At 58.1% G+C, this 26,812-nt stretch overlaps 1 protein-coding gene across 2 annotated transcripts in view; it reads left to right on the top strand.

Annotated features, from left to right (window-relative positions):
- The window catches only part of MTCL2 (microtubule crosslinking factor 2), a 29,622-nt gene extending 4,111 nt beyond the window's left edge, over positions 1-25,511 (top strand). The window contains exons 2-16 of one of the 2 annotated variants that reach the window (XM_071447086.1): positions 4,502-4,726; positions 6,174-6,332; positions 8,800-8,862; positions 11,461-12,678; positions 13,674-13,790; positions 13,944-14,069; positions 14,399-14,629; positions 14,777-14,884; positions 15,124-15,291; positions 16,247-16,498; positions 16,624-16,695; positions 17,066-17,136; positions 17,361-18,801; positions 18,897-19,038; positions 19,987-25,511. In XM_071447086.1, coding sequence (XP_071303187.1) covers positions 4,502-4,726; positions 6,174-6,332; positions 8,800-8,862; positions 11,461-12,678; positions 13,674-13,790; positions 13,944-14,069; positions 14,399-14,629; positions 14,777-14,884; positions 15,124-15,291; positions 16,247-16,498; positions 16,624-16,695; positions 17,066-17,136; positions 17,361-18,801; positions 18,897-19,038; positions 19,987-20,015 — 4,422 coding nt within the window. In that variant the 3' untranslated portion in view covers positions 20,016-25,511. Of the gene's footprint in view, positions 1-4,501; positions 4,727-6,173; positions 6,333-8,799; positions 8,863-11,460; positions 12,679-13,670; positions 13,791-13,943; positions 14,070-14,398; positions 14,630-14,776; positions 14,885-15,123; positions 15,292-16,246; positions 16,499-16,623; positions 16,696-17,065; positions 17,137-17,360; positions 18,802-18,896; positions 19,039-19,986 lie in introns of both variants that reach the window. The other variant, XM_071447085.1, reaches the window with a different exon arrangement.
- Positions 25,512-26,812: the final 1,301 nt, after the last annotated feature.

The raw sequence follows: 26,812 nt of genomic DNA, 5'->3' as shown, positions 1-26,812 counted from the left end.
CAGGAGCCACCTGCAGAGCTGGGGAGCAGAGCTCTGTCAAGCAGCCACCCTGGAAGGGGTTTTGCAGCCTCTTGCCTTTTTGGATGCTGCACAACACGGGATGGGCTGCAGAGAGCCCCCAGCTGTTTGCCTGGTAATTTATGGGGGCAGGTGTAAAGCTGAGAAATGTTGATTTTTTCCCTCACTCCCATTACCAAGGGGGAGCTGCCATGCCAGCCAGGGGCAGGGCTCAGCACACACTGAGCTCCTGCATGACATGGATGGCCGGTGTTTGCTGTCAGAGCTGGCCAGAGCTGCTGTTAATGCACCCAGAGAAGCCCCTGTGTGTGACATGGGTGTGCCTTGCCCATCCTTCCACCCACTGCACCCTGCCATGGGCTTGTGGTGTGCTGCATTTCCTGCATTCCCCTTGCTGGCAGGACACATGCCTGAGCACCCTGGGCAGTTTCCTTTAAAAATCCCCTCTGGTTTTTCTTTTTTTTTCCCCCCCCTGACAAATTCAGGCATAATTCCCTGTGCTGCCTGCCGGGCTGCCTGCTCAGAGTTAATTGAAAGCTGCTGCTTTTGTGCTGTAATCTGGGAGGAAGCCGTGCTTGTTGCTGTCCTGCACTGTAATCCCCATCTTTGCACGGGGCCAGCCGCAGGCACAGCCCTGCCAGCACAGCCCAGCTCTGCACAAAGGCTCCTCTGCCACACACCCAGCCTGCTCCCAGCCTTCCTCCTCCTCTGCTGAGGTTTGGGGATGAAACTGCAGGGTGTGCCCCCCAAAATGCTGCCCATCCTCCATGGGCAGGCTGCTGCTGCTTGGCTGTGCGTGCCAAGGTTGCCACAGCCAGCAGTGGGTGAGCTGCATGAGCCTGTTTTGTGTCCCTTGCTGTTTTTGCTCCTTGGAGACAGCAGGTCCTGCTGGCTTGCACAGTGTGTGCCCCCTGCTCTGCTCAGAGCTTGCTGCATTCTTGCAGGAGCCAAAGTCAGCGTGTAACTCCCCTTGGGAAGGAGATCTGAGGGTTTAATTCTGCTTCTGGTCTGGTCTGCACTCTGAGGTGTGCTCTGCCATCTCCATTGGTCCCTCTCCTGCCCTGTCACTGCTCAGGGTCATCACCCCAAAGCTCAGCCCTTCCTGAAAGAGCTGATGTCCTTCAAGTGCACGTGTAGACAGAGCTGTTGCCTCCTCTTTCTCTAAAAATGCATGGTTTCTTTTTCCTGAGCTGGAAACAGGCACTTTGCATCCCACCTTTCCACTCCTTAGTTTCCTTAATAATCTCCCCAGGGAGAGACAGTGTCTCTGAGGTTTGTGCAGAGGAGGTTGAAGGTAGGTTGTCTCTTGAGCTCCTCCACTGAGCATAACCTGGCTCCTGCAGCCACAAAATGGGCTGTTTGCTTCTGCACACAATCCCTGGGCCATTCAAATGAGTCTCTCTGGACTGCAGCTTCCCAGCATTTTTTCTGAGACAGGAGATTTCTAGTGTAAAAAAAATCTTGGAATTTGAAAAACCTGTGAAACCTTTGCTGCTGCAGAGATGGGATGAGCAGGGTGCAGTACTGGGTGACCCTGGAGGACAAGCAGGGGAGCAGCCCATGGGTGCTGGGAGGCTGTGACTCCCATAGGGTTGGGCATTCTGTTGTTTACAGGGTGAGTGGCCCAGCAGGGCAGTCCCCAGGGCATTTGTGGGGGAGAGAAGTCATTTATCTCCTCCTCAGTGTTGCCCACCTGTCACCGTGTCACACTTCATTTAACATCCCTTACAGTGCTCAATGCCCCCCCTGAATATGGGATGTTTCTGTGGGGCTCCTCCCCTCTCCTGGTTCTGCTTTCACCTTAATCCAGACGGATTTTTTGCTGGGTTGGGCATTAATTCCAGAAGATGTGCAAAGGGTGAGGCTCTGTGACCATCAGGGACCCCTGAAGCTGTGAGGGGACCCCAGTGCACCTCATGTGCTGCCTTAGCAGATCAGCTCTGTCCTCCAAGCTCTCTCCCTGGCATTTTTCCACTCTCCAATCCTAATCCCTTTACCGTGGCTTAGCAGCATGGTTTACCTCCGTGGGGCAAACTGGGGCAGGCTGTGGATGCCTGCAGAGAATTTATCAGGTTATGGGATGTGAGTGAATTCCTGCAGCTGGAGCAAAGACAGGCACTGCTTTCCTGCAATCCCCCCAGCCCCAATCCCTGCCTGCATTTCCAGGCTTTGCCCAGGCTGGACACAGCCTTCCCCTAAAATAACGGTTGCTACAACCCAAAGCATAAACAAGCAGGAGCTCTTAGCAGGGCAAGCCCAGGCTTTCTTCCAGCAAATGCAAGATGTGGTTGGGTTTTTTCCAAGGTCCCTGCTCGCTGCCCTGCTCAGCTGCTGCCTGGGAAAGCCACATGGCAAGTGAGAGCTGGAATGGTCAGCACTGAAGGAGGATTGCAGCTGTATTCAAGCCACGATTCCTTGGTGATGAAAGGAAGGATTTTCCTCACCCACTGCAGTGTGCCTGCTCACCTGCAATCCATAATGCCTTTTTTTTTCTGTGAAAACTCCCAAAGAATGGATGCTACAAACAAGCTCTCCAGGCTGGTTTGGTTTATGGGGGTTTTGCTGTGGCCCTGCCAGGGTGGGAGGTGGCAGTGCTCGTGGGGGGTTCCCACCGAGTTTGTCACCCCATGGTGCATCCCAGCCCTTGCAGGAACGTGTGGTTTGTCCCTGGGGGGTTTCACACCTGACGTGTCCAGGAGGTTTTCTCAAACATGTCTGCAGTGATGCCCCTTCACAGGACAGTCTGGCTGTCCCTGAGCAGCCTGTCTGTCCCCAGGACCCCCTGTGCTCATCTCCAAGCCTCGGGGCTGTTTCTGTTCTGAGACAGAACAGAAGCAGATCTGTTCTCAGGACCCCCTGTGTGGAAGCAGAGCAGCAGAGGGTGACAGGACCCTGGTGGCCGTGGTGCCACCGGGCTCCCAGGCCAGGAGATAATCCGGGATTGTCTAATTGAGGTTCTTTCTTTGTTACAAAGTGTTTAAAGCCAACAGTGAGCGACTGTGACTTGTCCCTGCAGCTGCAGGCCCTTTCCCCAGGCTTGGCTTCTCCTTTCGGGGAGTTCTTGCAGCTGGGGCTTTGTCAGGCAGGGTGAGTGTGGCAGCCACTGTGCCAGCGCCTGGCAGAGCCAGCACAGAGCTGCCATCTCGGGCTCTAGGGCACTGTCACAGCAATGTGGGGGCAGTCCCCTGTCCCCTCTGCCCAGGGGGAATCAGGGCTGAGCATCCCCAATCCTCTGCCAGATCCTTTTGTTCCCTGCCTGGCCATGCCATGGTGCAGAGTGGCAGTGTGAGCCACTCTCAAGTGCCAGTTGCATTTGGCAATGTCAGGAGGTCTTTAGTGGCAGGGGTTTTGGCAGGACAGCAGATGCTTGATCCCTCCCAGGAGGGATCCCTGGTCCCACTGGGTCTGGTTGAGGAGGGACAGCTGGTGTGGTGGGTGGAGTGTTTGCCTAGGGGATTTGGGCTGGCACGATGTTCATGGTGACATGGACAGAGCTTGGTCAGTCCCCAGGGATGACAGGGGACAGTCCTTGAGCATCCCCATGACCACAGTCCCATTCTGGATGAGGAGGTGGCACTGGGGACCCCACAGTAGTCGTGTGCCATATCCCCAGAGGAGGCTCTGGGCCAGTGTTGGTGCCAGCGGGATGTCACCCTTGGCCCTGCTGTGGCAGTGATGCAATTGCTCTGTGCCAGAGGCTCTGCTGTGCTGGGAGAGCTGATGAGACTGGGAAGAGGTGGAACACAGGACCCAGCCCAAGGACTGCTGCTTGGTGGCAAAACAATCCCCAGCACTGGTGGCATCTGGTTCATGTCCCCACATTGCCTCCCCTCAGAGCTGTCCTCGCCTGCCATCTCCTCCTTCCCTCGCCTGCCTCCCTGACACATCTTTTCCAAACATAACCTAATTTTTTCTCCCTGTGGCTGCTGCCTGAGCTGCTCCTGCAGCTCCTCTCCCTCCCCCACCTTCCTCTTTCTTTTACCACAAAGACTCTCAGGCACTTTTGTTGGCTGTTCCCCCCACATGACTGGCTCACCCCTGGGTGACGGCATCCAGCTGGCTCTGAGCCTGCTCCTGCAAGGATTGGGCTTGGCCCAAGGGCTTGGAGACCTGTGAAAATGGGTCATGGGATGGATGGATGGATGGATGGATGGATGATGGATGGATGGATGGATGGATGGATGGATGGATGATGGATGGATGGATGGATGATGAATGGATGGATGGATGGATGGATGGATGGATGGATGGATGGATGATGGATGGATGGATGATGGATGAATGATGGATGGACAGATAAATGGATGGATGGATGGATGGATGGATGATGGATGGATGATGGATGGATGGATGATGGATGGATGATGAATGGATGATGGATGGATGGATGATGGATGGAGAATGGAGAGCCATGGTAGGGATGTATCACAGGTGGAAAGCGAGCAGAGCAAGCTGCAGGGTCTAACCCAACATCTCGCTGCAGGATGAGATCGAGGAGCTGCGCGCCGAGATGCTGGAGATGCGGGATGTCTACATGGAGGAGGACGTGTACCAGCTGCAGGAGCTGAGGCAGCAGCTGGACCAGGCCAGCAAGACGTGCCGCATCCTGCAGTACCGGCTGCGCAAGGCCGAGCGCCGCAGCCTGCGCGTGGCGCAGACCGGCCAGGTGGACGGCGAGCTCATCCACAGCCTCGAGCAGGACGTCAAGGTCAGCCTGGGAGGGCACCTCCCCACCCAGACAGCCCCCTCAGGGGGCTCTGATGAGTTGTGGGCATGGGGGTGGCAGGGGATGTCGGGGTACAGGGAGCTCTGTGAGGATGTGCAGTTTTGTTGGAGGTGTTATAATTCCCTGCTAGCAGTGTTGATGTGGGAAGTGGGGAGCAGGGCTTTCAGCTCACAGGTGGTCTGAGGGGGTCCTGGTGGTGGAGAGGGCCAGCACTGCCTGAGAATGTGCCATATGTGAGCAGGCTGGAGCCCAGCCCAGCCCTGTGCCCTGGGGCTGAGCTCCCTTAGCCTGCTCCTGTGGGGATGTGATGGGGCCACCACTGCAGGATGGAACATCATGAGTGTGCAGGGAGCAGGACCCTGCAGGCTTGGGAGCTGCTTCTCTCGGCCTTCAGGAAAACCTTGCAGAGCCCCAGGCATGGTGGCACGTGGGGCTGGGGCAGGGACAGGAGGATTTCTGCAGGGTGACGTTGCTTCGCCCTCCAGGAGCCTGGTGAGTGTTTGCTGAGGGCTCTCACCACCGAGCCTGCTGCCAAGAGGGGGTGCGGTGGCACTCAGAGACAGCTCGGGATGGATGTGCAACAGCTCGAGGACTAACTTTGTTTTTTGAGCAGAAAACAGCCAGTCCTGGAGCCAAGACGTGCCACAAGTGCTGGGCTGTGAACCCGCCTCACTGCCCATCCCTGCTGGGGCCCCAATCCCCTCCCCAAACCACCCATCAGCTCCCCCCCAGCTTGGGTGGCTGCTGCCAAAAACACCCCCTCCAGCTTCTCCCTTTCTGGGAAAGAAAGCACAGCCCATCCTCAGGGGAGCAGGAGCCCAGCCCCATGGCCTGAGATCCTGCAGCAGGGCTTGCTGCTGCCTCCACTGTGCTGATATCCCAGGCTGTGCAGGAGACCAATGGCATTTGGGACAATTTTTGCTGTCCTGCAAATGCAGGAGCGTGTGTTTTGTGTTACTAAGCTCCCTTTATGCTGGGGAGTGCTCCTGTGCAGGGATCTGGAGAGGGGGAGCTCTGGGGGGGATGTAGGCACCCTTCACCCTGGGGCAGCTGCTGGTTTTTCTGTAATGTGATGAAGCAGCTCCTCTTTCTCCTGGCCTGCTGCCTGCAGTGACAGGCTGCCTGCTCTGCTACTGCCTACAAGCTCTTCCAGCCTGCTGGGGGCTTCTCCAGCTTTGTGGTATGGGAAAAAGATGAATAATGTCTCCCAGCATCATGCTAGGGCTGGGGAAGGCAGGATTTGGCCAGGGAATGTGGATGCAGGGCAGCCTTGGAGCTGGTGAAGGAACAAGAACAGTCACAGCACAGGATTGAGGGGACAGAGACTCCTCCAGAGGGTCTCAGTAACTGCCTGGTGATCTCCTCATGAGGACTGTGGGTGCCCAGGAGCTGCAGTCCCAGTCTGAGGAGAGCCCTGCTGTGTCCCCAGGTGGCCAAGGACGTCTCTGTGAGGCTCCACAATGAGCTGGAGGTGGTGGAGAAGAAGAGGATCCGGCTGGAGGAGGAGAACGAGGAGCTGCGCCAGCGGCTCATCGAGACCGAGCTGGCCAAGCAGGTGGTGCAGAACGAGATGGACAAGCTCAGAGAGGTGAGTGGGACATGGGAGGGGACCAGGAGGTGTTCCCTAGGCTCTGCTCATAGCAGGTGTCCTGGCCCTGGATCATGGGAACCCCCAGCCCTGCCTGAGTCACTGAAACCCAAACCGTGCTACAGATGCTTGTGAAACCCGAGCAGCACCTGCCCTCAGCGTGCTCCATCCCTCCCTGCTGGCTCTGCCCCAGCCAGGGGGGCCTGTGGGACTTCCCCACTGCTCTGGGGACACTTTATATGTCCCTGGCCACTTGCTCAGCCCAGCCCCCTGGGCCCTGCCCAATTCCATCTGGGCAAAGCTCCAAGTGATGTGTGGGGTCCCTGTCCCTGGCACAGTGCCTGCTGCTGGCTGTATCCTGACCACATCCTGCAGGTCCCCACAGTGTCCCAGTGGTGCTGTGGAGCTGGGTGGGTGCACAATCCCCTCTGTGTCCTGGGCAGTCACAAATGTACCCATATGCACAGGTCCAGGGCGCTCCATGTCATGCTCTGTTTGAAACCAGCTTCTGGCTGGGATCTGTGTCAACCTCGGTGACAGGAAAGGCATCCTGGTGACAGCATGGACTCGAGATCCCTTGCAGCCCTTGTAACCCACTTCCCTACTGCCCAGGATGCCTTTGGTCCCCGGGGAGCCTGGGATGCATCTCTGGCTGAGCCATCAGGGCAGTGTGGGGGAGGAGGCCCAGCCAAGGGAAGGCTCTCACTTCCCCCTCTGTGCTTCCTGCACAGGCAGCTCGGCATCTCTGGGGCCATCCCTGCTAAAAGCCGAGCCCAGCTCCTGGGAAGCTGCAGGATCCAGCTGCAGCCATCCCCTGTCAGCCATGGCCGTGCTGGTGACACTCAGCAGCATCCCCCACACTGGTGCCTTGCACAGCCCTGCTAACAGCCGTGAAATGGGTTTCCCTGCAGCTGGGAGCACGGGCTGAATAACAAATGGCAGCAGTGGGAGCTGGGCTGGAGCTCTCTCTCACTTGGAAAACAGGCAGGGAAAATGGTTCTGTGGGGAGCTCTGAGAGGCAGGCACTGCCTTGCCCTGGCTGAAGGGGCTGGGGTGGGACACAGCCCCTCCTGCAGCTGCCTGAGCCCTGGGGACACTGCTGGCTGGCACAGGCTCAGAGATGGTCCCCAAGCTCAGGATGGCACATCCCCAGGCTAGCAAGGGCGTTGGGGTGACTCGCTGATTGCAGAGTGCTAATTAGGCAAACATTAGACAAAGTGAGCTAAAAGCCCTCCTCCTCCCTGCTGCTGCAGGGCACAGAGCCTGGCAGAGCTTGTTAGCAGCCAGAGCCAGGGACTGTGCAGGGCTGCACTCACCCCTAGGGGCTGATTATTCCTCCCTTCCAAGAGGTTTCTCCCATAACTGGATAATTGTCTGGGGATCATTCCCAAAGGCACCGGCATTTCCCCCCTCTCCTGTCTCCTAAAGGGGTCAGAAAAAGTGGCATCAATCTGGGTACCCCATGCCAAGCCTGCCACACCAAACCTGGCCTTGAGGGGACCCCAAGGCTGCTCCCAGGGCGGAGCAGTGACAGCCACATTGCCCCAGGGTGCTGTGCCTGGGGCTCTCTGGGGCTGGGGCTGCCCTTGGCCAGCTGCAGTGCCCAGCAGGGTGGGGGTGAGGGGGATGTGATGTGGCACAAGCAGCCCCTGGCAGAGGCTCTGCAGCTCCAGGGATGGTCGTGGCCTTAATAGGAAAGCCTGGAGCCCTGCACCTTGGCACAGGCAGCAGCTTACATTTCACAGCTGCTTTCTCTGGCTGTGGGCCTCAGCACCAGCTTAGAAAGAGGTCCAGGGCAGCTGCATGGATCAGCCAGCACTCATGGGAGGCTCTGTGGATGTTCTTGAGGGTCTTTCCCCAGATAACTGGCTCTGCTCTGGGCACCTCCATTTTTACCATGCTTTTGGTCTGCCTTATTGCTCTGTCTGCCTTCCCCACCTCCCAGCTGTCCTCACTAGCCTGGACATTGTCCCTTGTGTCCCCTTGTGACCTTGACAGCAGAGTCAGCATCATGCTGCTGAGGGAGCAGGACATATCCCTTGCTTGGGGAGAAGGTGATGGGGAATGTCATCATCTGCTGCTCCCACACTGGAATGTCCTGGAATCTCACACACTGAGAGCTGTCCCTTGCCCTGGGGGTTGGATTCCCTGCTCCATCCAGCCCTGACAGGGACAGTGACTCAGCCTCTCCACTCTCCATGGCTCATTTCCTGCTCACTCCTGCTTTTGCACTGCTCCTTTGCCTGCAGGGGGAATTTCTGGCCAAACCTCATGATGTGATGCTTGCCAGTCCAGCTCCCTCAAAGCAAAGGGCCTCCCTCAGCCCACCAGGGCTAGGGTGTTCTCCTGGGGTCCAGGAGCATCTGGGAATGTCGGCACCAATGTCCATCCACACTGATTTGTCTGTCTGTCACTGCTGGGGTGCAGGGCCATCGCTGTGGGTCATAACTCTCTGTTCTTTCTGCAGAACTCCCTGAAGAAGCGGGGCTCTCGCTCCTTGGGCAAGACTGAGAAGAAGCCATCAGTGCAGGTACCAGCAGCAGGGCACCCAGGGCACAGTGACCCCCCAGCTCATGATGCCAGCTGGAGACTGAGCCCAGGCCAGGAGCAAATCCGGGCATGGCAGCGCCATCCCCTCCTTGCAGGGCTTTGCAGAGCTTTCCTGCCTCTCAGAGCCCCTGCATAAGGGAGGGATTGATGTGCTGGGCCATCCTCTTTGTCCTCACTCGCTCCCTTGTCTCATTTATCAATGGAGGAGCAGTGGCTTTAACCCTTTCCCTGTGTAAGGAGCTGAAGGAGTTTGGCTTTTATATTGCAAAGCTGCTTCTGCTCCTGTGGCTCTTGCAGCCTGTGTCCCTCCAGCTGTGCTTGAGGGTGCTCTGGGAGCTTCACAGGGTCTGGGGGGAGCAGAGGGTCCCTGTGGGGATGGCTGGAGGCCACACCACTCCTGCCCTCACAGGGGATTTGCCAGTGGCAGCAGGATTTCAGCTGTCACTTGCTGTTGAGCTGAGCTGCTGTGACTCACTAATGCTGTTACCAGGGCTTGGAGAGGCAGAGCTGCTGTTGCAGGGATAGAAAGGCAAGAGGAAAAATCCTCTTTCAAAGGCAAAAGACCTGAAGGGTTTATTTTGGGGAACAGATCTGCTCCCCAAAAGCTGGAACACAGAGGCAGACCATGGAAGGACACTCCTGACATGCTGCTGAGTGTCTCCCAACAGGAACCCTGAGCAGCCCAAGGGGTTTGGGTGACCTGTGTCCTTCTTGGCACAGGCCCTTTTGTGCAGCCACAGGACAGAGACCCCCAGGCCCTCAAGGACTTTCCCTTTCAGTCTTTATTTATCACCTCCCTTTAACTCCATTCTTCAGAGCCCTTTCTGGCCAGCTGATGGTCCCAGCATCCTTCCCCTCAATTCCCCAGAGAGCTCTTACAGCCAGCTCTGCCCTGAGTTGAGGGGGCTCTTCCATCACCCCTTTCCTGAGGCTGAAGCCCCTCATCTGCCTCCTCCTGAGGCAGGAAACAACCCCAGCCCCCTCTGCTTCCCCATGGAGCTGAGACCCTTCAGCTTGGGGTCAGGGTGGGCTCGGTTCTGTGGTGGGACCAATGCTCCAGGAACTCTGGGCTTCCCTGGCTGCAGATGCCCCTGCATGTGGCCCCCATGGGCTCCCTGTCCCTGCTCAGCTGTGGCTGGTGGCCCTGTGGCTCAGATGCTGTGACTCATCTGTGGCTTCCTGGGCCCCTTTCCTGCCTGGCCGAGCTGGCTGAGCTTCAGCACTCCCCAGAAACGGAGCTGAGGGGACAGACTCAACACTGAGGTCTCCCCAGGCCCCAGGAGCACTCCAGATGGTCTTGGGGACCTGTGTGTGTCTCCTTGCTGATGCCATAGAGGGACACACTGGGTTGCTGCTTGTTTTTTTCCCCCTGGAAAAACAGGAACTGAGGTCATGTCTGCCCTGCCCACAGCAGCCCTCCCCTAATCTCCTCACCTAATTAGGGGGGCACAGCTTTAATGCGCCTTAGTGAGGTCGTGTCCCAGTGCACAAGCATGGAAGTGCAGCAGGGTGGTTCCTGTGGTCACTGCAGGACATTTAGGGACTAAAATGGCACCCCAAACTCATGGGAACCCCCTTTCCATCACCCCTGGCCTTGTTATGAGCAGTGCAGGAAGTCAGCAGAGTAAATACTGCTGTGGGGTTTGGGGTGAGCATGGGTATGGCTGGGGGGGCTGGGGGTGCAGAGCACCCAAAGAAGGGGACAGCTTGTTTCTTCCAGCCAAGGAAAGGGGAAAGGGGGTGAGTTCAGCCAGGCAGAGGGCAACCAGGGCCAGCAGCCACCCAGCCAAAGGGCTTGGCCACCCCCAGCACTGCCCAGCTGCAGTGGGTGCAGGGAGGTGAGGGGCACAGCCCAGCAGGTCCCCTCCTGGCAGTGACCACGACACAGCTCAGAGCACTCAGGTGACCCCAGGGCACGGGAAGCTGCGAGCTGGACGTCAGGAAATCCTGGTCCTCCATCCAAAAAGCTCCCAGAGCAGAGAAACGGTTTGTCTGGGCAGACAGCCAAGATCCTAATTGCTGAATAAAAAAAGAACACACGGAGAAACGGTTCTGAGAAGCAGAGGGGCTTGGGAAGGGACTGGTGAGCTGGTGCTGAGGCTTTGCCCGGGTTTTCAGTGCCCTGGCAAGGTGGTAGTAGCAAGGCTGGGGGTTGGGACTTTGAGAGGTTCTCAGCAGCTTCTCTGCCCTGTGATGAGGTTGGGGCCTGAGTGAGGGGAGCAGAGCCCTGACAGGAGCACTTCAGTGGCAGTTCTAGGGAGGAAGCCTTAATAACCCTGTGGAGTCTTGAGAGCTCTCCCTGCCCCTCTGCCCTGTTGTGGATCAGGCTGGACTTGGTCCTTACATCCCTGCTGGTGGCTCAATGTCCTTCTTAGGGCAGGACCCCAAGGTCTCCTCATCCAGGGCATCCTGTCCCATCTCCAGGCTCACCCTGAAAGTCTGCAGGATGGATCTCAAAGCTTTTCCTCCTCCAGGAGCAGAGCCAGGAGGGGGAAGGTGGCATGTCCCCAGGGCTCTCTGGGAATCACCATGGTTCCTGGGAGCATCTGTCTAATACCCACCCCCTCTGGCTCCCCAGGAGGACAGCGCAGACCTGAAGTGCCAGCTGCATTTTGCCAAGGAGGAGTCAGCCCTGATGTGCAAGAAGCTGACCAAGCTGGCCAAGGAGAACGACGGCATGAAGGAGGAGCTGCTGAAGTACAGGTCCCTGTACGGGGACCTGGACAGCTCCCTCTCCGTGGAGGAGCTGGCTGACTCTCCCCATTCCCGCGAGGCCGAGCTGAAGGTCCACCTCAAGCTGGTGGAGGAGGAAGCCAACATCCTCAGCCGGAGGATAGTGGAGCTGGAGGTGGAGAACCGCGGGCTGCGGGCGGAAATGGACGACATGAAGGGCCAGGGGGACAGGGAGCTGCCGGGGCAGGACGCGCGGTTCCTGGCGGGCGTCTCCGGCTGCGGGGACGCGGGGGACACGGTGGCCGAGCTGCGGCGGCACCTGCAGTTCGTGGAGGAGGAGGCCGAGCTGCTGAGGCGCTCGCTGCTGGAGCTGGAGGACCAGAACAAGCTGCTCCTGAGCGAGCTGAGCAAGTACAAGTCGGAGCACGAGCTGGACGTGACGCTGTCCGAGGACAGCTGCTCGGTGGTCAGCGAGCCCTCGCAGGAGGAGCTGGCCACGGCCAAGGTGCAGATCAGCGAGCTCAGCGGCAAGGTGAAGAAGCTGCAGTACGAGAACAGGGTGCTGCTCTCCAACCTGCAGCGCTGCGACCTGGCCTCCTGCCAGAGCACCCGGCCCATGCTGGAGACCGACGCCGAGGCCGGCGACTCGGCGCAGTGCGTGCCCACCGCCGGCTGGAGGGATGGAGTGGGCAGCAGCGAGGCCGACGGGCAGGACAGGGGGCTGGGCACTGGGAAGGTGCCTGATGGCCCTGCCAAACTGCTCAAGCCCAAGGACCTGGAGACCTTGCTGGGCATCCGGGACCAGGCGACGCTGGTCAGTAAAGCAATCGATGTCTTGATTTCGGATGCCAACGGGTTCACCTCGGGGCTGAAGGCTTGCTTGGACAACGAGTGTGCGGGGGTGCTGCTGGGCGAGGCGGTGGGCAGCGGTGGTGACAGCCCCAGCGATGCCAAGCTGATGAATGTGCTGCTGATGAGGCTGGGCGTGCTCCAGCAGGACCTGGGCTGCTTCGTGAGGAAGGTGGACCACCTCACCGGTGGCTTCAAGGAGCACACGGACTCATTCCCCTTCTCCAGCCCCAGCAGCCACGATGTCACCAAAGAGCATGCCTCTGACTTCCAGGTATGGCTTCTTCCCACATCCCTCACAGCAGCTGCCGCTTTATTTGCCACCACGTTTCCTCCTGCTTTAATGGAGCAAACCCTGATCCCCACTGTAACCTCCCTCCTGCCTCTCCAGAGCAAAATCCAGACTAACACCTCACTGCATGCCAGTGGCACCGGGGACAAGGTAGGACTCTGCTCCAACAGAGTGTGCCCAGCGCAGGAGGCAGTGGGCACCCTGGCACAGGCTGGTTGTGCCAAGGCTGCCCTGCCCATGGCCAAGGGGTCTCAGGTGCAATCCCACCTTAGCAGGGGCTGATGTTTTGGCTGCTCTCCCTGGCTTAGCCCAACATTGTGTCTCAGAAGCTCTTTGCTTGTTGGGGATGAGCTGGGTGGGAGGAGAGCAGCCTGCAGCCTCCGAAAGCAGCCCAAATTGTAGGCACTCCACTTGCAGGAATCCTCCGTCCCCAAAGGCACCCAGGCAGGGTAATTTGGAGAGCAAAGGCTTCAGGGCAAATCTGCATCCAAGGGAGAACACCTTTGGAGCAGTGCAGAGCAGTTCATGCCCTGCTGTCCCACTGTCCTCAGGGGTCCCAGCTCGTGACAGGGGTGTCAGTGGTGGTTGGGGCTGCAGGCACAAGCCCCTTTCTGGAGCACACTCGCTTGTTCAGAGTCCTATTGTTCTGCATGTGGTCCCCCCAGCCCGAGGTCCCAGTCTCCCCCAGTCACTGCATGGCACCGTAACTGGTGTTTGCACATTTTTTCCCTCTTTCTCTCTCTTTTTCCCCTTTCCCCAAACAATCCAGGCCACGTGTCTCCTCATCCTGTGTTTCCTTTTGGTTTCCGCATTGTCTCCCGCCATGGTGATGAAGCTCCTTCTCCTCCTCATCCTTTTTGTTGTCTTGTAGTTCTTTACTGTTTCGGAGACCCATTGTTTTGTTTTCTGTTTTGTTTTTTTTTTCCCCTTCCCGCTCTTTTGGTTTGTTCTCATTAACTTGCCCACGCATGCAGCAGCCTGATTTTAGGGACGCCGACCCTTTCCGCATCCCCCACGCCAAGGACACGGACCCCGCCCACGCCCGGAGCTACAAACCCTGCCGGGCTGAGGAGAACGACTCCTACGCCACCGAGGTATGGCACAGCCTGGAAGCCGTGTCCCCTCGGCCACAGGGCTGTGGGACAGCCTTTTGGGAGCTGGGGACAGGGGAAGCTGCAGAGCCTGCTCAGGGAGGGACACGGGGAAGTGCAGGCCAGCTTTGCCATCCCCTTCTGGGGCTGTTACAGATGAAGGAGCTGCAGCTGGTGCTGTCCGAGGCCAACGAGAGCCTGCGGGGGCTGCAGGAGCAGCTCTCACAGGAGAGGCAGCTGAGGAAGGACGAGGTGGACAACTTCTCACAGAAGATCTGCCAGGTGAGTAGGGAACAGCCTCTGCCCCTGGGAGACAGCTGTCCTCAACCCATGGCAGTGCCACCTCCAGCCCTATGACCCATGTGGGGACCTGGGTGTCACCTGGGAGCACACACAGCATGTCCCATTTTCGAGGCTGAGCACACTCCTCCTTGTACATGGAGCCATGCAGGGCTTCCCCCGTTGCCCTGCTGTCCCCAGCATGCTCCAGAGTGGTGCAGCTCCCCCAGATGGGGATATGGGGCTGGCACCAGGCTCAGCCCAGACCCTGGGGGGGAAGCATCACACGGCTGCCACCAGTGCCTGTCCTGGAGCCACTCATCTCTCCCCAGCTGAAGGAGGACCACCAGAAAGCACTGCTGCGACGGGAGTTTGAGCTGCAGAGCCTCAACCTGCAGAGGCGGCTGGAGCAGAAGTTCTGGAGCCAGGAAAAGAACCTGCTGGTGCAGGAGTCACAGCAGTTCAGGCAGAGCTTCCTCCTGCTCTTCATGAAGCTCAAGTGGTTCCTCAAGCGCTGGCGCCAGGGCAAGGTGGTGCACAGTGAGGGCGAGGACTTTTTGGAGGTACAGTGGGCTGTCATGGAGGGGAGACCACACTGTTGGGTGTGTCCCTCACACCTGTTTGTCCTGCCCAGGGCTGTTTGGGTGTCCCCCATCCCTGCCCAGGGGCTGTGGGTCCCCATATCACCCCAGCCATGGTGTGACCCACAGGTGAACAGCATGAAGGAGCTGTACCTGCTGCTGGAAGAGGAGGAGCTAGCCCCACAGCAACAGGCAGACAACAAGATGTGTGCCGGGGACACCTGGACCCCCAACACGGTGAGCAGGGTCCCCACAAGCCCAGGGGGTGGATCAGGGTAGGATCAGCCCCTGCTGTGGCTGGTGGCTCCTCTTGGGGTGTGTGCCTGGGTGGGGATGGTCCCCTGCCATGGTGCCTTCCCCTGTCCCTCCCCTTGGCAGCAGCCTGCAGGGCTGGGATGCAGAGAGGACAGCTCCCACAGAGTCCCAGCCTGTTGGGTCCCCTCGTGCTGCCTGTGCTCACCCCTGTTCTCCTGCAGCCCAACGAGTGCATCAAGACTCTGGCAGACATGAAGGTGACCCTGAAGGAGCTGTGCACGGAGCTGCGGGAGGAGCGGCGCGGTGCCAGCGAGCTGCAGCAGCAGTTCACCAAGGCCAAGGCTGCCTGGGAGATGGAGCGTGCTGAGCTCAAGTGCCACATCGCCCAGGTGGGCAGTGCCAGGGCCCCCCTGTGCCTGCTGGGGGGCTGGGGGCCTGCCTGTGCCCTGTGCCAAGCATTGGGCTGGGAGCAGGGTGGCACTGTGGGAATCTTAATTAGCAGCCACTCAGGCAGGAGAGTTTCCATGGCAACGGGGCTGGCATGGAAATCTGCCTGTGGAGCAGCAGAGGATGCTCTTTATTCCTCTGTCTGGGGAGGGTGGGATGGGACAGGGGCTCAGCATCCCTCCTGAGGACAGGCAGCTGAGAGCAGCATCAGAGCCCACCTCTCCCCCACCCCAAGTCACAGTGCAGGATCCCTGTGGATGCTGCAGAAGGGATGCAAGGCTGCAGGGAAGGCAGGAGGTGGAGGGAGGGCTGCCTGGGCCCTGGGGGAAGCTCCTGCCTGTAGGATGAGTCCCACCAGTCCCTCAGCCCTGCCCTTCCAGTGCTGAGAGGTTTCCACTCATGCTGTGCTGGCAGCAGCCCATGGCTGTACATCAGCTCTGCTCCCCAGCACAGGTGCCAGCACTTTCCAGGCAGGATTTCTCCTGGCAGAGCATGAGTCCCCAGTTCCCTTATCTCCTCCTCAAAAGCAAGCAGAGCAGCCATGGTGGCACCACCCCACTGGTGCTGCATCCTTGGGGGCTGCTCAGGTGATGGTGCCCCTCTCCAGGAGCCATGTCCTGCAGGCAGGAGCACAGCCAGGCAGGCAGGACATTCAGCCTGTGTCCTGCTGGGTGACCATCTGCTGGCCAGCTGGCATGATGTGGCTGCAAGCCAGGGCTGGCCACGGCTTGGCTGTGCCATGAGCAAGCCATGTTGTGCGTGTCACGTCCTTGGGGACATGCTTATTGCCCAGCCTGGCAGCATGGGACTGGCACTGCAGCCCTGCCCGTTGGCTAGAGATGTCCAGCACCACACTGGAGCCCTGGGTCCCTCACAGCCACCACCATGTCCCCACAGCTGGAGTCAAAGGCAGGCAAAGGGATCGCAGAGCGTGCGCTGCCAGACTGGAAGGTGGCACTGAAGAGGGAGCGTGAGGAGCACCAGCATCTCCTGGCCGAGTCCTACAGCGCTGTCATGGACCTCACCAAGCAGCTGCAGATCAGCGAGAAGAACTGGAACCAGGAGAAGGTGGAGCTGCTGGCTCGCTTCAAGGAGGAGCAGCAGCAGGCAGAGCAGCAAGCAAAGGACCTGCAGAACAAACTCAACCAGGTATGGTGTCTCCCATCCTGCACGTGTCCTCCAGCCTTTGCTGCTTGCCCCGAGAATGTTTCATGCTTTTGCTTTGCCCAGAGAGGCTCGTGTTGCACTTGTTGAGTGACCAATACATTTTCCAGTTGCAGAAAGGATCCAATCCATGGGCATTGAAGCACTCTGAAATGGAGAAGCACGGCAGCAACTGGAAGGAGGTGGGTAAGAGAAAGTGGAGTGCTCTCAGGATGCTCTTAGGTCTGTGCTAAGGGTTAGATGGGAGGATGTGTGAACCCCAATTAACACCCCCTTAAACAGCAAATGAGGCTGCAAGGGACTGCACCAGGGGAATGAGAGCATGAAGGAAATGGCTGAACCCCCAAGAGCTTCTGTGGGGTTATAAAAAGCTGATTTTAAATAGATGTGTTTGCAGCAAGCCCCATGCAGTCCTGGGACTGCTGTGCCTCAGTGTGTGGGGAAGCTGGTGGTGCTGGAGAGGAGCAGGATGCAGCCCCTGAGCTCCAGCCCATCTCTGTGTTCTGGTGCTGTGCTTGGCTGACCCTGGAGCTTTCTCCTGTGCCCTCCTAGGCTCTCAATGAGAAAATCACAGACAAGGAGACAATCTCTGAAGCAGAAGCCAAGGGAACCAACCTCAAAAGGTGAGTGTGCTGATGCCTCCATAGTCCCTGGAACATAGAGGGCTTGACATGCCTGAGAGTCACAGGGGAGATACAACCCTGTTCCAGGGTAGTCCTGGAAGCAAAGCGCTCCCTGTGAGGAGCAGGACTGGGTGCCCAGGAAGGTCCCATTGGGGATGTGCCTCAGCTGTCCCCCAATCCCCTTCCCTGCCCCCTTTTGATCCCTGTCCTCTCACTTCCCACAGGACCAAGTCTGTTTCCTCCATGTCAGAGTTTGAAAGCTTGCTCGACTGTTCTCCCTACCTCTCTGGAAAGACGGTGCCAGGGCTGGGTGACCATGCCCGGTGCAAAAAGTCATCCTCAACCACCCAGATGCTGCCCAACGGGATCCGGGACAGCGCCAGCCTTCCTCCCTCCAACTGTACATATGTGAATATCGAACAACCTGCCCCCGACAGCCTGGCCAAGGAGAAGCTGGGCATCTCCTCCTGGGACTACTCACGGGCAAGCAGCCTCTCCGGGCACGACCCAGCTCAGAAACAAATCCAGAGGAGCTACACGGCCCCCGACAAGACGGGGATCCGCATCTACTACAGCCCGCCGGTGGTGCGGCGGCTGGAGGCGCCTCTGGTGCACAACAAGGAGGGCAAGATCATGATCGAGCCCGGATTCCTGTTCACCATGGCCAAGCCCAAGGAGCCGGAGGAGTCGGCCAGCGCCGAGGGCACCTACAGCCAGTGGCTGTGCAACTTCTCCAAGCAGCAGCAGGAGCTGCTGGACGGCGGCGCGGGGGAGAGCGCGGTGCCGCCGGTGCCACGCTTCCCGCCCTCGCTGCACGACCTGGAGATCTCCGGCAACATGAGCGACGACATGAAGGAGATCACCAACTGCGTGCGCCAGGCCATCCGCTCCAGCTCGCTCGAGAGGAAGGTGAAAAGCACCTCCAGCCAGACAGTGGGGCTGGCCCACGTGGGCACACAGACCATCCAGACGGTGAGCGTGGGCCTGCAGACCGACCTGCCCCGTGGTGCTGGCATGCATGGCAAGAGCTGGTCCCCGCGCAGCTCCTCCCTCGTGTCCGTGCGCAGCAAGCAGATCTCCTCCTCCCTGGATAAGGTCCACTCCAGGATCGAGCGGCCGTGCTGCTCCCCAAAATACGGCTCTCCGAAGCTCCAGAGGAGGTCTTCCTCCAAGCTGGACGCCTCCAAGGACAGGAGCCTGTGGAACTTGCACCAGAGCAAGCAGAACGGCTCTGCCTGGGCCCGCTCCACCACCACCCGCGACAGCCCCGTCCTCAGCAACATCAACGATGGCCTGTCCAGCCTGTTCAGCGTGGTGGAGCACGCGGGCAGCACCGAGTCCATCTGGAAGCCGGGCTGCCCTGAGAGCAGCCGGGCCAAGCCCGAAGCACCCAAGTATGGCCTCGTGCAGGAGTTCTTCAGGAACGTCTGCGGGCGGGCGCAGAGCCCCACTGCCCCCCAGGAGAAGAAGGAGGCCACCGGGGAGGAGAGCAAGAGAGCCGAGCACCCCAGCCCCGCCACCCACCACGAAAACATCTCCCGTGTCTTGAACAAGAAGGTCCTCAAGCAGGGCAGCTGCGAGGACCCCAAGCCCTCGTCCCCTGGCCAGGGCAGTAAGGACGCAGCCCTGCGGGACCCCGACCTCATCTCGGCTCTAGCCAGCGAGGTAACGAGGCACGGAGCCCCCCGGGGTGTCCCGCCGTGGCGGGGGACAGGGTGCCTGACCCCTCTAACTCCGCTGTGCCCTGTCTATCTTTGCAGGACACGGCGTGTGACTGCAGCTCCCAGTCCCTCACCTCGTGCTTTGCCCGGCCATCCCGCTCCGCGGTCCGCCACTCCCCCTCCAAGTGCAAACTGCACCCCGCGGACCCCCCCAGGGCAGAGGAGAAGCCGGGGGCCTCGAGTGAGTGAGGACGGGGGGCCGGGGGACGCAGCATGGCTGCCATCCACTGTCCTGCCGGAAGAGCGCCCGCGCTGAGCCCGCGGGGCCCCTCGCGGAGGCGGCGCGGGCTCATCTGTCTCCTAAACGTCCCCTCGGCCCCGGGGACGCTTACGAAGCAGATGTGGAGCCGGAGGTAGCCCCGGGCTGCGGGGACACCCTGGCAGGGTGGCTGCATCACCTCCTGCCTGCGCAGGGACCCGCTGTCGGCACCGGCACCGGGGGTCCTGGCGGTGCCACCGCGCCGGGAGTGTCAGCGAGACCCTGCTATGCCGAGGGCTGAGAAAGGGAGAGCAGCCATGGGAGGCGCTGCTGCTGTCGATAGGGAGGGCTGGGCCGCTGTAGGGAAGCACCGGCCGAGGGGTGATGCTGCAGCCACCCCGCGGATGGAGGGTGCTGGCTGTGGCTGCTGCCCGCCCTGCCCTGCCTGGGCTCCAGCATCCTGCCGGCATCCCGGGCCCATTGCCCGATTGCTGCGCGGTTGCATCAGCCGCGGGCTGAGTTGTGCTTCCCCAGCAGGAAGGAGGAGGGAGGCTCCCTGTGCTCACCCGGGCTGGGCTGGCTGGGGGCCCTCTTCGGTCACCCTTCTGCTCTTGGGGTGCTGCTGAGGCCCTTGGCTGCTGGCAGGGGTCCGGGTGGTCCCCGGGCTCCTCCAGCTGCAGGTTGGGATCGCTGGGTGCACAGCGTGGGGAGAGGTGGCCTGTGCCTCTGTGTGTGTGTGCGCACATCCCCTGCTCCCAAGGGGTTGTGGTACCCCTGCCTGGCACCCACCTCCCTGCTTGGGGCCACTTGTAGTTATTTCTTCTCCAAGTGCTGAATATACATATTTCTCTTTTGTTTTTCTTTCTTTTCTTTTCTTTTTTTTTTTTTTTTTTTGTATCTCCACTTCTGGCCCTGCCCAACTCCGGACAGCCTGCAATGTAAAACCAAGTGCATTTTAAAAATCCCGAAATGAGCTACTTTGGAGAGGCACCAATTGGATTAAGAGATTGTGGTTTGGGAGGCTGCAGCGTGGCCCGTGGTCTGCGCCGCACATCCCTCTGTCACCACCAGAAAAAGCCTTACCCAGGGAGGGAGGGGGCAGCAGCCACAGCCCCCACAGCACTGCAGAGCTCCTGGGACTGGGGGACTGCTACCCACTCCCACACAGAGCAGCCTTGGTGCCCCTGTGCAGCTCCAGGAGAGAACAGAGATTTCTGAGGCAGCTGCCTGACCTATTTTCCAGCCGCCTGCCAGGGGCCAGGCAGGGATTCACCCAGATGGAGCTGCCTGCAGGTGCCTGGGCCTCAACGCATTGCTCTGGGGCTGTGTGCCCTGTTCTGGGGGCTCTGTGCACTGCTCCAAGGGCTCTGCATTGCCCCAGGGGCTCCATCCACTGCTCCAAGGACTCTGCATTGCTCTGGGGCTCTGTACAGTGCTCCAGGAGCTCTGTACACCACTCCAAGGCTCTGTGCATCGCTCTGGAGCTCTGTACACCACTCCAAGGGCTCTGTGCATCACTCTGGAGCTCTGTACACCATTCCAAGGGCTCTGTGCATCGCTCTGGAGCTCTGTACACCACTCCAAGGGCTCTGTGCATCACTCTGGAGCTCTGTACACCACTCCAAGGGCTCTGTGCATCGCTCTAGAGCTCTGTACACCGCTCCCAGGGCCTCTGCACATTGTCATCTCACAGTTTCTCTAAGAACTGCCGGTGCTGCCAAGGCTGCTGCCCTCTCCTGCCCGCAGCAGCTGCTGCATCACTGCCACGTCGCAGCCTCCATCAGCATCTCCGTGACAGCCGCTCACTGCCGGTGTCCCCGGACACACCAGCATCAGCCAGGGCCCAGCAGGCCCACTACCCATGGCCTTTTGCTCCTGCAGCACCCAGCCAGCCCCCAGGGGACCCTCATCACCCAGCTGGGTGCTGCCCACCCTCACCAGCAGCCAGGGCCGGGCTGTGTCCCTGCCTGCCACGGAGGAGTTGGGTCCAGCACTGCCACGGGCAATCTCCTGCTGTACATAGATATTTTTGGGGTGGTTTTTAGCATTTTCATGGATAATCGGGGTTTTGGTTTGGTTTGGTTTTTTTAAAAGACTCTCTCTACTTTTTTGGAATGTGGTTTCTCATTTTTAAAACTGCCTTTTAATTATTTGTAATATTGGTCAGTTCTGTCTTACTCTGTCAATAGCGGTGCTGGGCATTTCACAGGGGGGCTGAGATGAAGCCGGCAAGGAATTTGTGGGGAATATTTGCTTGAGGTGTGGAGTTGGCTGATTCTACTCCAGCCCCTCCATGGATTCTGCCCCTGCCCACATGCCAGTGCCCAGCCTGGGGTGAAACCTAAGGTGTTTTGGGTAAAGCCGTTGGCCCCTGCCCTGTCCTCCTGCTTCCTCTCACGAGCCCATGCCAAGGTCGCATGAAGGGCACCTCCTGCCCCGATGACAGGCTCTCTGCCCACCCCATCCTGCACCCCTGTGTCATGCCTGCTTGTTGTGTGATGAATAAAGGCCCTGCAACCCCTCACCCCCACCCTTGGTGCTGCCTTCCCATGCTGTGGTGGGGGGGACTGTGCTGCCTGTCCTGTCTGGGGCAGTGCTGCTGCAGAGGGAGGTGTGGGGTGACCTGATCCCGTGCCTCTGTTCCTGCCATCCTGCCTGCTGCCCAGCCCACACATGGTGTCCCATGCTCTCCTCACCCACCTGTCTGTCCCTGGCACCATCCCCATGTGCTGACCCCAGCTGTGCCACACCAGCAGGGCTCCTTGTCAGCTCCCACAGGTCCTCACTGCCAGCACTGTCACCCCACACCAGGCTGCCCTCAGCTCTGCATTGTCCCTGTGATGCTGGTGTTTGTCACAGCTGCCATGTGCCATGCCAGCCTGCCCACAGCTCACCCCAGCCTGCACACACACCCACATCCCCCTTCCTCTGCTGCCCATGGCCCCCTGCCCTTGTGCCCTTCAGTTGGACTTGGTGCTCTCAGAGATCATTTCCAACCTTAATGATTCTGTGATTCCCTGATCACCTGCTGGTCCCAGCCTCCCCTCAGGTTCATTCCATTAAACTCTCCCACCCTGAGGTCCTCCATCACCCACTAAAACCCTCCCTCCTTCTTTGGCTCTTCCATCATCCTTCATGTCCTATCTCTTTCATCCCTGCTCTTGTTCCATCCCTCTTTATTGTGCTCTTTCATCAACCCTAATCCAACCCAGCCCTCCTTCCTCCTTCCTGTGCTACTCCATCCCATTCCTCCTTCCCTTGTTCCCACCATACCCCATCCCTCCTGTGTATCTTCTTTTATGTCCCAACCCTTTTTCCACTGCTCCTCTGTTGTTCACCCATCCCTCCTTCCTTGCAGTAATCTACTGTGTCCCATCCTTCCCTGACACCCTCCTCCATCACCCACCAGGTCCTGCCCTTTTCTGTGCTCATCCATCAGCCACCATATCCTGTCCCTCCTTCCTGTCCTGCATCTTCCTTCATGTCCTGTCCTTTCTTGGGTCCACTGTCACTCACCACCTCCAATCCCACCCTGTTCTCCCCACTCCCTTCACATCCCATCCCTCCTTCCACACTCCTTCCTGACAGTGTGCTGCCATCAGCTGTGTCCCATCCCTCCCTGCCATGCTGTGCTCCTCCATTACCCACCATGTCCCCTCCCACCCTCTTGTGCTCCTACACTGCATCCCACCTCTCCTTGTTCTGCTCCATCACCCACCACCTCCCATCCCTCCTTCCTTTGTTCCTCCACTGCCCTCCATATCCCACCCTCCAGTCTTCCTGCCACAGTTCAATCCCATCCCTCTAACCTGCTCCTCCATTTACCACATCCTGTTCCTTACCTGCATTCACCACCACCTTCTTCTCATGTTTTTTCCTTCTTCACCTTCACCCTGCTCCATCCATCCTTGCCTTGCTTTGCCTCCAGCTTTTCCTTTCATATTCATGTCAACATTTCACTGTCTTCTTCAGCTCCCCCACCACTGCCCTCTACATCTTACCATCAGTTTATCCCTGCTTATTCTCCCTTAGCTCCCACCTTCACCCCAACCTCCTCCACTCCTCATCTTCTCCACATTTCTTCATCCTCTTCTCTCTTCCTATCTCCTCTCTCAACCTCCTTCACTTCCCCATCCCAAAATCCACCCTCCCACCATTTCACCATCCTTTCAACTGCTAATTCACCCAATTTTACCTTTTCCACCTCCACATTTCCAGTCCCTCTTTGTGCTTATCCATTTCCCATTTCCTCATTCATCCTCCTCCACTGCCCTCCAGTCTTTGTCTTCTTCTGTCCCCTCAGTGTCTCTCTGTTCCTCCTGTCATCCATGTCCATCTCACAGTGTTTCCTCATCCTTCCTCTTCTCTATCTCCCCCCACCATCTTTTCCTCCACTCTTCTTGTTTTCCTCTTTGATTTTGTCCACCTTCTTCATCCTCCACTTCCCACTGTCCTCCATCCTTCCCCATGCCCCACACCTCCCACTATTTGCCTGTCCTTCCTCACCCTCCACTTCCTACCATCTGCCCAGTCTCCTCATCCTCCCCAACCTCACTTTTCATATTCATTGTCTTTTCCACCATCTTCCATCTCCTTCACCCTCCATCTCATACTTCTTCCTCCACCTCAGTTCTTCCTGTGACCCTTCACTTCCCATTGTTCCCCATACTTTGTCCTGCAATTTCACCTCTTCCCTGTCCCTCTCACACATGCCCTCTGCCTATCTCACCATCCTGTGTCAGTTGCCTTCCACAGTGTCCCTGTTTCTCCTTATGCTCCTACTTCTCCCCACCTTCCTATCCCTCTTTATCCTCTAAGTGTCCCACCAACCTCACAGATTTCCCTCCCCACCCCTCCCTGACCTCCAGCCATCCTTCCTTACCTCACAGCTCCCTCTCTAACTGGCCTTACATTCTCCTTCATCTCCTACCTCTGTCCCGACTTCCAATCTTCTCCCAGTCTGACCTCTCCCATTCCTCCCTGCACTCTTTTACTCCCAGCCCATCTGACTCCAGCTACAATTTTCTGCTTCTCTTCCCATTTCTCCTGCCTTATATCCCATCCCTTACCAACCCAGGAAAACCACTACCAGCTCAGCCACCCCTGATGCACTCAGGAAGGGCCCTTCCTGACATCAGAAAACACTTCTCCCTAGGGCTAGTGCAGCTGGAACTGGTCATGGGGGGAAAGGGGATGACCTCTGCCCTTGGAAGGTTTCAGTACCAGATAAAGGTTTCAGCCAGATAAAGTCACCAATGTCCCAATCTAACATTAGCAATAACTGATGTGGAACATGCAGCTTGACTAGATTCCCCTAGGATCACTTCCAGCAGTAAAGGATTTCCAAGAGGGGCAAGAAAGGCCAGGAATGGCTTTGAATGCATTGCTTGGGATGCTGTAGGACATGAAGAACTATCCCTGCCACTTGCAGCTGCTCCATGGTGCTCAAGCAGACCCACCACACACGCTGCTCCAGCAGGACCATCCCATGCTCCACAAGGACCATCCCACTGTGCTCAAGCAGGGCCATGCCATGCTGCCTGAGCAGGGCCATTCCATGCTGTTCCAGCAGGACCATCCCACCCTGCTTGATCAGCAGCACCCCAAACTGCTCAAGCAGGACCTCTCCAGGTTGCTTGGGCAGGATCATCCAATGTAACTGGAGCAGAACCTTCCCATGTTGCCCAAGCAGGACCACTCCATGTCACTTGAGCAGGACCACTCCAGGCTGTTCAAGCAGGACCATTCCCAGGCTGCTTGAGTACCATGGACCAACCCAAAGAGGCCTCCTGAAAAAGCTGCCAGCTCCCAGGCCAGTGAGTGATCCCTGAGATGTCCCTTCAGACCCAAGAGCCAGGGAGCTTTCATCATCCTTGTTTTCTGCCCCTTGGGCTGGGCCCTGCAGGGCCATCCCCTTCCAACAGCCTTACAGCTGCAGTAGGGCACCAGGCTGCTGGCAGTGCTGCCAAGGAGAGGACAGGTCTCTTCTCCATGCCAAGGGAGCTCCAAACCCTGCAGGACCTGCATGCAGGACCTTCTCAGAGCATCCCACATCACTCACGCACAAGGCCCAGCCAGCCTCACTTCACTGAAAACTGCCTTGCCATGCTGGAGGCTCCCAGCCATCCCATGGAGGGGAGAATGCCCTTTCCTAGGGGATGTCCCACTGCAGGGACACAGCACCCAGTGTCTTTATAGGGTGGGTGTGACATTTGTAAAGCATTCCTGCCCATATGCCTTCCTGGCTGGGAAATCTGGGGGAGGGTGGAGGGAATTTGCTACCTGTGTTAGGAACTAGCTGAACTTATGTGTCTCCCCAAGCTGGATTTCTTATTCCAAATGTTCAAATTGTTGTATATTGTACTGGGATTTTTACATTGAATTATTGTAGAAAACAAAAATTTAAACCGAGTCTGTTAAAAAATAAACATTAAAAATCTCTATGAAAAAGTAAACGTGAGCTTGTCTCCAAGTCCTCTCCTTACAAACGTGCCAGGGCAGGGATGTGTCTCCAGCGGTGAATTTCCAGCGTGAGACCACACCACCCTCTGGTGTCAGCACCGACCGCAGCTCCGTGCTGGCCCTGCTCCCATCGTGTCCCTTCCCTCCTTGTCCCTTTGCTCCCAGCCCTGCCTGGCTGCCGGCACACCTTAAATGCAGCTCAGTCAAAGCAGATCCCATCCTGCTGCCAGCACGTGGCGTGGGGCAGGATGTGGCCAAGCCAGAAGGAAGCAAAACAAGAGCAGAGCTGCTTTGTTGGATGCTGGCATCACCCTCCCAGCCCCACTGGTGCTGATTCCCAATCTGCCAGAGTGTGGGATGTGCTCCTGTGTCCACACCGCCTCAACCTGGGCCTGACCAGAGCTCCAGCTATCCCTCCCTGCTCAATAAAACAGGGACAAAAGAAGGCAGCCACGTTTATGGCAGTGAAAGGACAGGCTCTGAAGCCTGGGGACAGCTCACACAGGGAAGCTGTTTATTAAACCCCAGTCTCCTTGCTGTGCTGCTGATGAAGGCACTGCCACAGGAGAGGCAGTTTCCCTTCTCTGCAGCCCAGGCTTCCAAGAAATCTCTCACCGACCAGGCCCTCACTCCCAGAATGAAAATAGCACCAGCTGGCAGAGCCCAAGTAAACAAATGAGCCACTGTGAGAGGAGAGAGCATCTTTCTAAGTTAATTGGCCCCATCTAAGAGTCAGACAGACATTTTCCTGTGGATAGATCGCTCGAGAAGCTCAGGCAAACAGCACTAACATGTCTCCTGGGTTTGATTTATAAGCCTGATTGCATTACTAGCTCATCTCCATATAGAATGATTATGAATATATTGTCTGTACCCTGCAGAGGGCTAAATTACCAGGCTCTGATATTCATCAGCTACTCCTTGAAGCTTACAACGCCTCAAATTCAGAACCCTCTCTCCCAGTGACAGCAGGGGTAGAAAGGAAACAGCTCAGGGTTGATCTGTGTTTTCAGCACAACCTGGGCTGTTTTAACACCCTGATTAAGGGGGGCTGGAGGGAAGAGAGCAGCCTGAGCCAAAGGGCTGTGGAGCAGGGAAGTGCAGGAACACAGAGCCAAGTGTATTGGTATTGAGCAGTTACATTTACAAACAAAGGAGCTGATAACTCCCTGCAGGACTGAAGGGCTCTTATCACGGTGCTGATTAAAATTTCCTCTGCAGCCAGCGACGAGGGGGAGTGGCCTCAGTGGGGAGACAGAATAACCGGGTGTTTAACCCTGCTGCTGCTGAGTTG

This window comes from Agelaius tricolor, unplaced genomic scaffold (assembly GCF_023055355.1).
Source record: "Agelaius tricolor isolate 1412-34295 unplaced genomic scaffold, bAgeTri1.0.p SCAF_23, whole genome shotgun sequence".
NCBI lineage: Eukaryota > Metazoa > Chordata > Aves > Passeriformes > Icteridae > Agelaius > Agelaius tricolor.
The sequence above is the reverse complement of the archived record's forward strand: the minus strand, read 5'-3'. Positions and strand labels throughout refer to the sequence as shown.